Source organism: Dromiciops gliroides, chromosome 4 (genome assembly GCF_019393635.1).
Source record: "Dromiciops gliroides isolate mDroGli1 chromosome 4, mDroGli1.pri, whole genome shotgun sequence".
NCBI lineage: Eukaryota > Metazoa > Chordata > Mammalia > Microbiotheria > Microbiotheriidae > Dromiciops > Dromiciops gliroides.
In genome coordinates this window covers 323588829-323604108 of record NC_057864.1, presented here as the reverse complement: position 1 = coordinate 323604108, position 15280 = coordinate 323588829, and the positions used below count along the sequence as shown (strand labels likewise).

Genomic DNA, 15280 nt, shown 5'->3' with positions numbered 1-15280 from the left:
GGTCCTCCTGACTCCAGGGATGGTGCTCTATGCATCCACTGCACCACCTAGCTGCCCCCAAAAGACTCTTTTATACAGCTAAGTAAATAGGCAAATTCACACAAAGTAAATCCAAAAGCAATTTCTAGAGTATAAGACCCTAGCAAACGAGGGAATGAGGTTAGGCCTCTTGTAGGAGGTACGTTTTTATCTGAATTAGGTGTGCCAAAAGAATTCTGGGAAGTAGTATGACAGAACAGAAAGAACCCTGGTTCTAGAATCAGAAGACTTGGGTTCAAATTTTGCTACTGATACTATACTTACTGTGTGACCTTGGGCAAGTAACTTAATCTCTCTGGGCCTCAGTTTCCTTATCTATAAAATGAGATGATTGAACTAGATCAAAGCTTCTTAAAATGTGGGTCATGACCCCATATGGGGTCATCTAACTGAAGATGGGGGTTGTAAAAATTTTGGCAGTAAATGTTTGATTTGTATGCTTTTTTATATACCTATATACCTGGGATCTAGTAAAAATTTCTTTGGCGAAAAGATGTAACAAGGGGGAAAAGTTTAAGAAACCCTGGCCTAGATGACCTTTGAGATCTCTGGGATCCAGGATCCTTTAGGACTTAACTCCAATCCCATTTCACTTCTGAAACCCTCCCTGGTGTCTACAATTCACACCCATTTTTACCCTTTCTTTGTATTCCCAGGGCTTAGCATAGTACCTGGAACTGAGGCAGCCATTGGCACAATGGATACAGCACTGGGCTTGGAGTCAGAAAGACTTGTGTTGAAATCTGACCTCAAACACTGGCTGTGTAACCCTGACACGTTATTTAACCTCTGTTTGCCTCATTTTCCTCAAGTGTAAAATGATGATAATAAGTGCACCTACCTCATAGCATTCTTGTGAGGATCAAATGAGATATTTGTCAAAAAAAAAAAAAAAAAGGAAAAAGGTGCTTAGTACAGAGGTTCTATATAAATGCTTATTCCCTTCCCTGGCACTTAATAAATGCTTGTTGATCACTGACTCCTTAACTGCCATTCACTTCAATAGGCAACTACTATGGGCAAAATACTGTGTTAAGTCCTGGGAAGAAAAAGATAAAAATGAAACAGTCCCTGCCTTGATGAAGTTTATAATCTCCTTATCATTTTTTCCCAGCTAATCTAAAAAGTTCCTTGAAGGGAAAGACCATATCTTTGTGCTCGGTGTTTTGTTGTGTTCAGTAAATACTTATTGAGGTGCTGACCATTGAATATTATTAGGCTTTTCTGGTGTATAAATAACTTTTTCTTTTGCATGCATCTCACTAAATAAAATCATGGCCTTTATGTGAAAGGGCCACAGAAAAATATGGGGCAACTTACCAGTGATGGGTTTGTTACAGGCCTCACACTTCTGGGCATAAAGGTTGGCAAAGCAATCTTGGCAATACGGATGATCGTCTCTGGAAACAAAACTTTCTCCAAACAGCTGTTTCTTGCAACCAGTGCACAGAAAGCATTCCTTATGCCAGGGCTGGTCATGGTAAGTCATTCCTCCAGTAGTTATCACCTAATTTGGGAAAAACAAGGCAGATGAACTTGGGAGCCCCACTTGAATAAGGACGTTTTGCTAGGGACATAGAGGCCATTCTAACACAGCACCAGGAGCATAGTCGGTCCTTATTCCCTTCCCCCTTTACAACCCAACTCAGTATTGACTCAGGCACAAGGTGATCTAGTAGGTAGGGTGCTGAACTTGGAGTCAAGAAGACATGAGTTTTAATTTTACTTCACAAATATATTAGCTATGTGACCCTGGGCAAGTTATTAAGCTTCTTTCAGACTCACTTTCCACATCTATAAAAATACTACTTTCCTCACAGGGTTATCAGAGAATTAAGTGAGAGAACATGTAAAATGCTTTGCAAACCTTAAAGCTTTGTAGAAATGCTAGTTATTATTAACTATTATCATTACTATTATTATTGTATCCATTTGCAATGGGATATTGCCTTCCTTCAAAAACCTAAACCAAAAAAAAGCAAAGCTTTTGAAATCACATATTTTCCCTTAAAATTCAATTAAATTCAGCAAAGCTTGATCAATCACCCACTATCGTGCAACAAAGCAATTTGCAACCTAGTGAGGATGTTACGGCCAACCTGGGGTACCCACAAATAGCCATAAATTATAATGTGAGCCTTTGGCAAAGCCTTTAACTCTATTGCCTCGGGCAACTCTCTTCAGACTGTAAAGTTGGAGAGTAGAGACCTTTGCACTGTAAGGAGTACCTCCCTAGGAGCTCTCTGCATTGAGGAAATCATAGTTCTGGCTTTTTAAAATGTGATTAAAAAGAGAAGATTAAGCTAGTGGTTTGAAGCTGCATACTCTGCAGTGAGCCTATGTAAATCTTATATGATACAGGGAGCAATGTGACATCTTCAATTGTTCCTGTGAATTTATGCAAACTGTTCTGTAAGTCCTCTGTAGAGGATATCTTAAAGCATTTAAAGGTTAAAAAACATTCCATGGGGCCATTTCTTCCTGGTTTATGCTTCTGTAGAAAATTATTTCTGTTATGAGTTAGTTCTGAGATTTATTTTCTTTTTTCTTTTGGAAAGTAAAGATATCAGACAGAGGATGGTTAGATTTTCCTCTGGTTTAAAAAAAAAAACAGCTTTAAAAGCTGCTCGGATAAGTAAATAGGACGCATAATGGTAAGAAATAAAGCAATTTAAAATAATTCTCACAGACTTCAAAAACGGCTGGCTGTTTTGCGGCAGCCAAAGCAGAATTCAGGTTTTCTTTGATTTGTTCTATAAAGTAACTAGCAAGCAAAGCTTAAAAGATTGGAAACTTGAATAAAGTACATTCATAGCAAATCAGAACCAGACACCGCCCCCCCCATGCTGTTTAATTAGGAAGAAGAAACCCTGTAGCATTCAGAATTTGGATTAGATTCTGGCCCTTAGTGGGAGGTAGAGTGGCCTAAGATTAGGCCTGGCATTTCTACCTTCTCACAGTTCTCAGCCTGGCTTTGCCCTGGATTGATCCTGTGGCATTTAGAACAAGTTTCTTCTTTAAAAAGATGAAGCTCAGTAGATGGTGGGTAATTAATTGAGGTATCAGAGAATATTTTTTAAATCACGTTTTGACTCCATTTTAACTCAAGGGATTTAGGATTCATAGTACTTTGGGTCTGACTTTATTTACTTTTAGAAAAATATTACATTTCCACTTTCTAAAATAAAAGCTCATGGCCAACACTGATAACAACAGTAACAAAAAAAACCAAAACAAAACATTTTTTAAAGGTCAAGAAATCAAAGGCCTTTGACTGGGAAAACATTTTCCTAAGTTTGGTCACATTGGCCAGATACATATATATTACTAAGCTTGCCTGAAAAGCTATGTGGTTTCCAAATCCAAATGGAAGCCTTCGGGATGGGGTGGGGTGGGACCTGGCAAGGGATACCCTATTTCTTATCCAATGTAAACATTTCAAAAATTCTTGATTACCCTAAAAAACTCATATATAGTTATGAAGGCGTCCTGCCCTGCCAAAATGCAGGCTTTTTGCACCCAGGTCATATGTAGCTTTGATTAAGCAGAAAAGCCCCCACCCCAGGATCTCTTAGCATGAAGACAAACTGTTCCCTGTGCCTAGTACTTTTCTATCATTCCCATGACTCTATCTATATCTTGGCCCAAGTACACAGGACATTTAGCTGAGGAATGTCAAATCATTTTTTTTTTAGACCACAAGTTCTTAACTTTTTTTTGTATGTGTCAAGAACCTTTTTGGCAGTCTTATAAGGCCTAGGAATGCCCTTTCAGAATAATGGTTTGTTGCCCACATTCACAATGGAAAGAAATGCTTAAATTTCAATGAGATGTAACTTTTTTCCCCATCCAAAGTTACAAACCATATGAAATTTATACATGGACCCCAGGTTAAGAACCTTGTCTCTGAATAAAATAATATCTTTGACTTGAATGGTTTTAAACTATATATAATTGTGTCTGTATATTATCAAGAACCCTGCCTCTCAATGGGCGAAAAAGCTCTCTAAACCAGGGCCGTGCTTCCCAAAGTATGCCTGGAGCCCAGTGGAAGTCTCATGTCCTATCCATATGCATTCTGATGATCTTGATGCCTTTTATTTATGACAGTGTTATCATTCATATTGAGGAAAAGTCATTGGTATCTTACCACCAACAGTGTTCGTATGCTCAGGGAGACTTACACTTAAATATAAAAAAATATTTGAAGGGCCTGGATGGGGACTGTCCTCATGGAGATTGTTGTGGTAGATGTATGTGGTAGATGGGCTTTAAGAGTTTTTTTAAGCCTCTTTAAGATACAAAAAAGCATATTTCTCTGCAACTAACTTCATGATGCATTTCTCTGAAAGTGAGTTAGGCTGATCTTTGACTGACAGACATGATCTATTACTGGGCTCATAATCGAGGCCATTCCAACATATTGTTGTTCAGTCATTTCAGTCATGTCTGAATTTGTGTGATCCCATTTGGGTTTTTTTGGCAAGATACTGGAGTGGCTTGCCATTTCCTTCTCCAGCTTATTTGACAGATGAGGGAACTGAGGCAAACAGGATTAAATGATTTGCCCAGGGTCATACAACTACTATGTATCTAAGGCCAGATTTGAGATTAGGTCTTCCTGATTCCAGACCTGGTGCTCTATACACTGTCATTTAGCTGTCCCCTTTCAGCCTGGTAGGGCCAGATTGAGTTAATATCCTTCTGGTATAGCCTTCAAGAGTTCTATGCGACCTCCACACCATAATGAGCCATAAGAGGAAGACATTAAGGAAGAAATGAATAGACACAGGTACAGAATCTATCAGTAAGAACCTATCAAGTTAGAATATTATTGTGCTATTATAAAAGGCAAACAAGATGATTTCAGAAAAGGCTGGGAAAACTTATATGAACTGATGTGAGCAGAACTAGGAGAACATTGTACACAGTGACAGCATGATTGTTTGAGGAAGAACTATGAATAAACCTAACCATTCTCAGCATTATAATAATCCAAGAGAGTTCCAAAGGACTAATAATAAAGCATACTATCTACCTCCAAAGAAAAAACCGATATTGATTGAACACAGATTGAAGCATTCTATTTTTACTCTTTCATTTTTTTCCTTTTATTCAAGTTTATACAAAATGACTAATATGGTAATGTTTTATATAATTGCACATGTATAAACTATATCTGATTGCTTATCTCCCCAGGGAGGTAGGGAGGGGAAAGATGGAAGGAGGGATAGAATTTGGAACTCAAAACTTTAAATAAAAATGTTTATTATTATTTAAAAAATTATTTATCAAGTAACTACTATATGTTTGGTACTGTGCTAAGTGATGTAATAAAATGATCCTTTCTCTCAAGAATTTCATATGTACATATATGGGTTTATGTATGTATATTATTCTAGCTATATACTGTATATATATCATACTAATTATCATATTATATATTTGAACATACACCCATGAACATATATATGTGTATATATTTGTGGGAGGATACATAATGGATAGAGAGCATAATGGACGGATACTTTGGAATCAGAACCACATGAGTTCATGTCCATGCTCTAACATATTCTGGCTTTGTGACACCCAGTAAGTCACATAAGTTCCTAAGCATGGGTATGCATAAAGCATAGTCTGGGTGTTCCATTCTTGTCTATTGTCTAAATATCCCATTGCTCTCAGTGGCCCAGTCAATTGTCCAAGACAGTTCAGCACCTTCAGAACTTTTCCACATATGTATTGATAGAGGGAACTTCAATAGGAAGCTTCCTACACTAGTGAAATCACAGATGTGGGCCAATACATATTTACAAATGTAGACATAGACATAGATGGATAGACAGACAGACATATAGAGAGATCAATCGATCAGACAGAAGACAGATCAATCGATCAGACAGACAGATGATCAGACAGACAGATAGATGGATAGATCAATCGATCAGACAGATAGATAGATGGAAAGACAGATCAATCAATCAGACAGAAAGATCAATCGATCAGACAGACAGATCAATCGATCAGACAGACAGATCGACAGATGATAGATCAATCAATATTTGAGAGGGAGAGCAGGTAGGGTCGGGGAGCCCATGTAGCCTTTTGCCTTACTAGATAAAAACAATTTTGAAAAATTAAGAATTATTATTTTAAACGAGTGTGTTGCCATGCCCGACTGTTCTGTCCATGGTTTGTATTGTTTTATTTACAAATAAATACTTCACAAATTAAATGCAGAGCAAAGCACCATGACTTGGTCCTTAATAGGATGGAGACCAGTTTCATCAAACTAGTGAAACAGAGGATTTTTCTCCACACAAAAACCTGGAGGAGAAAAAACAGAATGGAGGGAAGTTCATGCTCTCCAAAATGGACTTTTCTCACCCCAAGTATTCAGGTGACTACTAGGTCACATGATGCTTTGACTGTCTCTGTGGTTCTATACTCAGGATAAAGAAGCTCCAGTTTTGTCCAGTCTTCCTTCCTGCTGTCAGGACTAAAGTTTTCTAATGATCATGTAATTCCCTTGGGCCAAGTGCCCAGTGGCAAACAACTTGGAAATACAAAAGCTTTAAACCAAGGAGCCATTAGCATTGCCAGAGCATAACAGTGAGTAGTGGAGCATCCTGTTTAAATTGGCTTCCTCCAACACTTTCTGAGCCAAAGCTGTATTTCTCTCATTCAGTTACACTCAATGGATCAACATTTGTTTTCTAAGAACTATTTTGTATTCAAAACGCTTTTGGCCACCAACTTGAAAACAGGAATTCATGTTTCACAGCAGTCAATGGAACTGAATATCAAAAGTCCTAAACTGATTGGGGAGGATGAATTAGTCATTTCTTAGTGGATTTTATACACACTCTTACTGCATGAACACAGTGTTCTGGAAAGGTTTGGGTTCCCTGTTAAAATGAACAAAATACAAGGGTGATAGCCTAATCAAATGTAGCCAGTGACCTCATCTGTGCCCATGATGTGCCCAAATAAAAACTCTGTGAGCTTACAAGATTCTATGTTTTCCAAATTTTAAAGGGAATGAATTACCTTCTTGCAAGAGCTGCAGCGTGGAGCAAACTGCTTCTCAAAACAGGGCACACAGTAGATTTTATTCTCTCTGGAGATTAAAGGGTCTGTTCCTATAGGTTGTTGGCAAGAATAGCAAACAAAACAGGTTTCATGCCATTCATTTCCCTTGAATTCCATTTTGCGAGAGCCTGAAAAATATAAAAATAAAAATCAGAATCTTAAAAAAAAACCAATTTAAGCATATCTCTTCCATCTTGTCTAGCCATACCTCAACCTTTTTAGTAATTTTTTAAGTTAAGGAGGATTGGATTTGGAGGAAGGATTGTGGCTTAATTAAAATTGACACTCTTTGTTTCTTAAAAATATATTATTGTCAGCCACCAAAAAATAATAGAATGTTTTTCTTGGAGACACACTCCAAGTGCTGTACATACTACCAACTTGGAAACGTTGCCCTCCAGAAAGTGATAGCAGTGAAGTACATGAATAGTTTCAAGTGGTATAGAAAAAAAAATTGTGCATTTTAGACCTATGCCAGTTTTTAAAGAGTCTAAGGATGCTCAGAATCCATCTTTAACTTTTTGAGAATTAATTCCCTACCCTCCCACAAAATGTTCATGGTGCCAGTGTCAAGGACATGCTATAGAATTGAGTAGAATATTGAGGTGCTCCAAAACCAATTGTTTTCTAAGAACCAACAATAAACATTTTTGCACTTTTCAAGTGAACACTTGGAGCCTAAAGAGGGTTACTAGCAGAAAAAAGAAAGGTTGTGTATGTCTCAATGAAAGGATTAACCTATAACTCCATTCATTCTGGCCTTTTGTCCTTATGAAAATGGATGATACATGAAAGTCCCAAAAGTTTGCTCCAAGAAATTGGGGATGAGTAAAACTATTTAAACCATTTTTTCTGATCCCATTTGATTATGCCCTGGATAACTTGGTATATGGTTAGTTACTATGGGGACTTCACATTTATCTTAATACTGCTTTTTGAATTCTTCCTATGATCATAAACTTTCATTTTAAGGAGAAACACATGGTAATTTAGTTTATTTATGTACCGGGAGAAGACAGTGGTTTTCAGGTTGTTTTTTGCTTTTGTTTTAAATGGAGAAGCAACACTAGATGATCTTTGGAAAGATGTCTTACACAAAACTAAGGGATAATCCTTTGTCAGCTGCTAGTCTATTGAAGTGCCTGAATTTAATTAAAAACTGTAATATGACACTTTTATTTAGAGACTGAAGAGTCCTTGTTATCTTACCAGGCATAATGGTCTTCTTACACTGGAAGCACTTGGAGGAATACTCATTAGAATAACACTCAGTACACAGCAAGACTTCATCCTTGGCAGCAAAAGGCTTTTCCACCAAAGAGTGATTACACTTGGCACACTTGAAGCACTCTTCATGCCAATGTCGGTCTTTGTAGGAAAGATCCTTTGAGACAGTAAATAAATGTTAATTAAAAGCATTTGCTGCAAAATAGGCCATTTTATAAGACAAAACGAAAGACTCCCAGGACCCTGGTACCAGTAGGTGTGCTGGTTGCTTGAGGGAAAAGTTGTCAGTGATTCTATTATCTACAGGGAGAAGAAATCTATGAGCTCATTATGGGACAAAGCCTGAGGCCTTCTTGGTGGATCACCAAAAGGTTGTGGCAGAATAAGCTGAAGCTTTGCTTGTCCTCTGCAGTGAGGTGTTATCATGGATAGGGCACAGGACCTGGACCTTAGGAACACCTGAATTCAAATCCTACATCAAACACTTATTAGATCTGTAAGCCTGGGCAAATCACTTAATCTCTGTCTACCTCACTATCCTCATGTGTAAAAATGGGAGTAATAATAGCACCCATTTCACAAGGTTATTGTGAAGTTCCATATGTATAAGTTCCACATGTAAAGTGTTTTTGCAAACCTTAAAATGCTATATAAGTGCTACTTATTATTATTATTAATTATTGTTATCATTATCATCCTGTCTCTATAACTTGAAATATTTTTTTCATAGAAAGTTGGGGCAAGTTCTAAAGGGGATTGGTATTAGTGCCTCCTGTGGACTGTGCCTTCCCCTTTAAATGCTGCCAACAGGTTAATTGATGCTGCAAGTTAAGACAGTATGGCTGCCATCATGATTAAAAGTTGGCCCTTAGGACCAGAACACTAAGAACCACAAAGGAAATATTATACAATTACTATTCAAATGAAAACATGAAGGAACTATGGTGTCAGAAGAGAAGGGAAGTACTTCCCATTATGAGAATTATCTCTGTAATGAGAATTAAAACCCATTTATGATTTAGTAGGTAAATTCTGGGTGGATCACAGACCCCCATGATTTTTTAGAGTTGGAAGAAACCTTGGCAGCCACTTAGTCTAGCCTAGACCCAGAAGAAATCTCGATTGTAACATACTTGAAAAATTATCACATACCTTCTCTTTGAAGATTTCTGATTGAGAGAACCCATCATTTCCCAAGGTAGTACATTCTACTTTTAGATATAGGTTAACTGTCATAGATGACATTTGAACCCATTTCTTCCTGACTCTTAGACATATACTTTACCTGCTATGCCTTGTTATCTTTATGCAAATAGTATACTGTTAAAAAAATATTCCACATTCATTTATAGTAACCAAAAATAAAGCAAATAATTCATTTTCTTTAAGAAATATAATGTTAAACAATGTAAAGGAAAATTAAACAAAATGTATAAAGTATGTCATTTCTTCTTATTTGATTGGTAAGAACTACTCTCTCTCTCAGACCTAAAGGTTGTTTATTCATTGCCAAATACTGTGGATTCTTCTTTTATAATATAATAATCTTGATTTTTCCTTTCCTTACCATAATCTCTGATACCACCAAAGTTCAGGACCTCATTTCTGTTCTGAAGGACTATTTTAATAGTTTCCTAATTGCTCTCCCAACCTAAACTCTCATACTTGAAATTATTATTCACATTGCTATTAGGTTAACCATTCAAATTTGGTCATGTCACTCTTCTACTGCTAAAAAACTAAAACCCAAATGCTTTAAATTGACATTCCAGGCCTTCTGACACATACTGACTGTGTGACCTTGGCCCTATGTGACACTTAACTTCTTAGTGCTCCAGGAAACTCTCTAATTGTATAAATCAAAATTCAGAGGTTAATTATATTACTAGAAGTTCCTGTTGGGGAGCTACATATATCAATTAAAGCAAGATCTAGACAAAAATAATAGAAAAAACCCAAGAAATTATATTATGCTTTAAGGAAACTTTGACAATGAATTAATTTAAGCAATAAACATTTTTCAAATGGCAAGCACATCTAAATTGCTAACTAAAAAAGCCAATTTTGCTTAAAAATAAAGTAACAAAATAGTAACACAATTATAGTACTTGAACTTACCCTAACCCTCTCAAAGCTGGACAAATCCAACAAAAGATAAATAAAAATGAAAATATAGAAACTAAATGAAGGATTCCAAGCTAAAAGATTCACAACAGCTTTTGAATGGGAAATTTAAGGAAAATACATATTTTTCAACACTACATGGTAACTTTTTTTTTAAAGGACCATGTGGGGACAGCTAGGTGGCACAGTGGATAAAGCACTGGCCCTGGATTTAGGAGGACCTGAGTTCAAATCCAGCCTCAGACACTTGACACTTCCTAGCTATGTGACCTTAGGCCAGTCACTTAACCCTTATCACCCCACCCAAAACAAACAAACAAATAAATAAGCAAAAATAAATAAATAAAAATTAAAAAGGATCATGTAGTTAGCACAAATTACAATTAATTGTAAAAATGAAGAATGCTAGCATATCTTTGTGTGTGTGTGTGTGTGTGTGTGTGTGAGGCAATTAGGGTTAAGTGACTTGCCCAGGGTCACACAGCTAGTGTATTTACATAAGTAAATCCACAACAAGCACCAAAGAGGAAATCTTGAAAACTAGAGGAGTAATAGCTAAAATCAAAACCAAAATGGTTATAAAACTGATAAAATGGTTTTTTTAGATAAACAAAAAAATTGATAAACCTTAAGCTAAACTGAGTAAAGTGAAGGAGGAAAATCAAATTATCAAAATAAATAGAACAAGATGAAATGAGAGAAGAAATCAAAATAATGATCATAGCCTAAGTATATGTAGTAATATATATATATATAAAAACTTAGAATTTTAAAGAAAAAGATTACCTTAAAAATATTAAATACCAAAATTTACAGTCAATAAACATTAATTAAATGCCTACTATTTACCAGGTATGATGCTTAGTACTGGTAATTCAAAGAAATATAAAAGAAAATGCCTGCCCTTGTCAAGCTCACAATCTAATGGGGTATGCAAATAGGAAATAATCAACAAAGGGAAGGCATTAGAATTATGAGACTGAGAAGGCTTCTATAGAAGTTGGGATTTTAACTGGGACTTGAAGGAAGCAAGATGAGGAGGGAGAGGATTCCAGGCAAGGAATAGCCAGAGAAAATACCTGGAGTCAGGAGATAGAATTTCTTGTTCCAACAACAGCAAGGAGGTCAGTGTCACTGAATCAAAGAGTATATGGTGGGGAATGAGGTATAAGAAGACTGGAAAGGTTGTGGGTGGGGGATGGGAGGGAAGGGAAGTCTGTGGCTAGGTTATGAAAGACTCTGAATTTCAAACAGAGGGTTTTCTATTTGATCCTGGAGGCCATAGGGAGTCGCTGGAGTTTAGTGAGTTGGGGTTGATATGGTCAGACCTGTGCCTTAGAAAAATAGCTTTGGTGGCTTAGGGGAAAATGGACTGGAGTGGGGAGAAACATGTTAGCAGACAGACCAAATAGAAGGCTTTTGCAATAGTTCAGGCTTAAGCAGATGAGTCCCTGAATCAAGATGGTATCAGTATCCCAGGAAAGAAAGGCGCACATTTGAGAAATTATGAAGATGTTACAACAATGTTTACAAAGCTGAAATTGGCAGGCCCTGGCAAGAGATTGGATGTTGGGAGTGGGAGGGGAAGGTGAGAGATAGGATTCAAATATGACACCTTGGTTGCAATCCTGGGGTCCTGGGAAAATGGTAGTGCCCTCAAAAGTAACTGGGAAGTTTGGAGAGGGGAAGGTTTGGGAGGAAAGAAAATGAATATAATTTTGGACATCTATGACATCCAGTTCTAGATGTCTAGTTGGCAGGTGGAAAAAGGAAACTGAAGGTCAGAAGAGAGATTAAAGCTGGATCATTGGTACTGATGAAAGGACCAAATGAAATAATAAAGAAGGAGAAGAGAAGAGGACCTGGCACAGAGAGGCCTGTGGTATATCCTCACTGGGAAAGCCTGCATGAAGACTCAGCAAAGTGAGAAGAAATGGTAAGATAGGTAAAAGGATAACCAGGAGAGAGTAGTGTCCTGAAAACCTAGAAAGAAAAGAAGAACAAAGAGGAGAGGGAGGATGATAATGTCAAAGGATACAGAAATGTTAAGAAGGATAAGGTTTGGAAAAAGGTTATGGGATTCAACAATTAAGAAATCATTGGTAACTTTGAAGATAACTGTTTTGGTTGGATGATAATAGAACCCTGAGAATGATTCTTTTTTAATCATAAAAGTATTTTATTATTTTCCAGTTACATGTGAAGATAGTTTTAAATATTTGTTTTCACAGGATTTTTGGTTCCAAATTTTTCTCTTTCCCAAGACAGAAAGCAATCTGATTTAGGTTATATATGTACAATCACATTAAACATATTTCTGCATTAGTCATGTTGTGAAAGAAGAATCATAACAAAAGGGAAAGACCTCAAAAAAAGAAAAAAACAAAAACAAAAGTAGAAACAGTATGGTTCAATCTGTATTCAGAATCCACGGTTCTTTTTTCTGGATGTGGAGAACATTTTCCACCATGAGTTCTTTGGAAATGTCCTGGATCATTGTATTGCTGAAAAGAACTGTCTATCACAGTTGATCATCACACAATGTTGCTGTTACTGTGTACAAAGTTCTCCTGGTTCTGCTCCTTTCACTCAGCATCAGTTCATGTAAGTCCTCCCAGGTTTCTCTGAAATCCTCCTGCTCATCATTTCTTACAGCACAATAGTATTCCATTACATTCATATACCACAACTCGTTCAGCCATTCCCCACTTGATGGGCATTCCCTTGATTTCCAATTCTTTGCCACCACAAAGAGAGCTGCTATAAATATTTTTGTACATGTGGGTCCTTTTCCCGTTTTTATGATCTCTTTGGGATACAGACCTAGTAGTGGTATTACTGGGTTCAAAGGGTTCAAACATAGCCCTTTGGGCATAGTTCCAAATTGCTCTCCAAAATGGTTGGATCAGTTTACAACTCCACCAACAATGCATTAGTGTTCCAATTTTCCCACAGCTTCTCCAACATTTATTGTTTTCCTTTTTTGTCACATTAGTCAATCTGATAGGTGCAAGGTGGTACCTCATAGTTGTTTTAATTTGCATTTCTCTAATCAATAGTGATTTAGAGCATTTTTTCATATGGCAATAGAGAACTTTGATTTCTTCATTTGAAAACTGCCTGTTCATATCCTTTGACCATTTCTTAATTGGGGAATGACTTGCATTCTTATAAATTTGATTTAGTTCCCTGTATATTTTAGAAATGATGTCTTTATCAGGAACACTGACTGTAAAAATTGTTTCCCAGCTTTCTTCTTCCCTTCTAATTTTGGCTGCATTGCTTCTGTTTGTACAAAATCTTTTTAATTTAATGTACCTGATAGTGATTCTTAATAATCCAATTTTGGAAAGAGAAATTGAACTAGCTGGAGGGGGAGTAGAGCTGGTCCAGATGGATTTATAAAATTGCACCAAGCTTTTAAGGTTACTATACTATATTAAAAAACTGAGGGAAAAGAAACACAAAAACAAAAGCCCAAACTTTATAGCAAACTACTTTTATGAGACAAATATAGTCCTAATACCAAAATCTAGGGAAGAATAAAACAAAGAAAAAGAACTAATATCATCAATAAAATTGATTCAATAACTATAAATAAAATCCTGGCAAATATTCACTCTGATCAAATTGTCCTTATACAAAGGATTAAAAGGTGGTTCAATATTAGGAAAACAATTAGCTACACTAAAAACAAAACATTTACAATCACATGATATAAAAGATGCAGAAAATGTCTTAAACAAATACTGAATACTATTTTATACTAAAAAATAAAAATCCACAAAGTGTAGACATAAGCACTTTTATTGGCTACTCCAATACTCAAATGGATCCATGAGCTTATGGATTTGGGAATTCCCTCTAACAAGGAAGGTTGCATCCTAGCCATGTCTGCCCATCCTGTGTAACATATGCCCTTTTCCTCCCCACAAGTTGCCCATAGGATATTCACCCTCTATACTGGAAATTTTCCTTACTTTCTCCTGACTTTGCAAGTCTACAAGTGATGCACTTCGGCTGTCACATGTCATTCTTTCCTCTTTACATCCTTTATTCTTATTCTTTAGAATTCTTCATTGGTTTTGTCGCTGCCTGTTCATACACACTATGTACCTCTCCATTGCCCATTTTTACTTCTTATAAGACAATGGTGTTACAAATATCACTCTCCTGTAGCAACCCTGACAAATGTTAGTACTGAAAAGGTAAGCCTTCCCCAGGTGCAAAGATGGTTCAACATGAGGGAAAAAATCAACATAATTAATCATATTAAAACCCCAAACATCCTAAACTGCATGATCATTTCAGTAGGTGGAGAAAAAAGTTTTTGACAATGTCTAACACTCATTTATGCTAAAAGCATTAGAAAGTATAGGCACAGAGCAACATTTTTACATCACAAAAAGTATCTAAAATCAAAAGCAAGCATCCTTTGAAATGGAGATACACTAGAACATTTTCCAATAAATATGTGAGTGAAGAAAGAATGCCCACTATTATTTGATATAGTTTTGAAAAAATGTTAGCAATATCAATAAGACAGGAATTAAAGGAATAATGATATATGATGAGATAAGGAGGATTTGTTTGCTGGTGATATAATGGTTTACTTGGAAAAGATGGGCCTTAGCTTTAGCTTGGGGTCAGTAAAAGAGCTTTCTCTTTCCAGAAAGCAATCCAGCCACCTCTCCTATTACTTTTCAACCTTGGAGTCAACCCGTTGTCCACCTGAACTACTATCAATTCCAGATGTGTGTTTATAAAATGTGTGTATGCATGTGCATGTATTTACATA

The 15280-nt window shown here is 36.5% G+C and overlaps 1 protein-coding gene across 1 annotated transcript in view; it reads right to left on the bottom strand.

The window, feature by feature from the left end:
- The window catches only part of FHL5 (four and a half LIM domains 5), a 41621-nt gene that overhangs the window by 8338 nt on the left and 18003 nt on the right, over nucleotides 1-15280 (bottom strand). Inside the window, exons 3-5 of the mRNA XM_044005057.1 lie at nucleotides 8341-8515; nucleotides 7090-7259; nucleotides 1360-1546 (exon numbers count right to left, since the gene is read on the bottom strand). Coding sequence (XP_043860992.1) covers nucleotides 1360-1546; nucleotides 7090-7259; nucleotides 8341-8515 — 532 coding nt within the window. The remainder of the gene's footprint in view (nucleotides 1-1359; nucleotides 1547-7089; nucleotides 7260-8340; nucleotides 8516-15280) is intronic.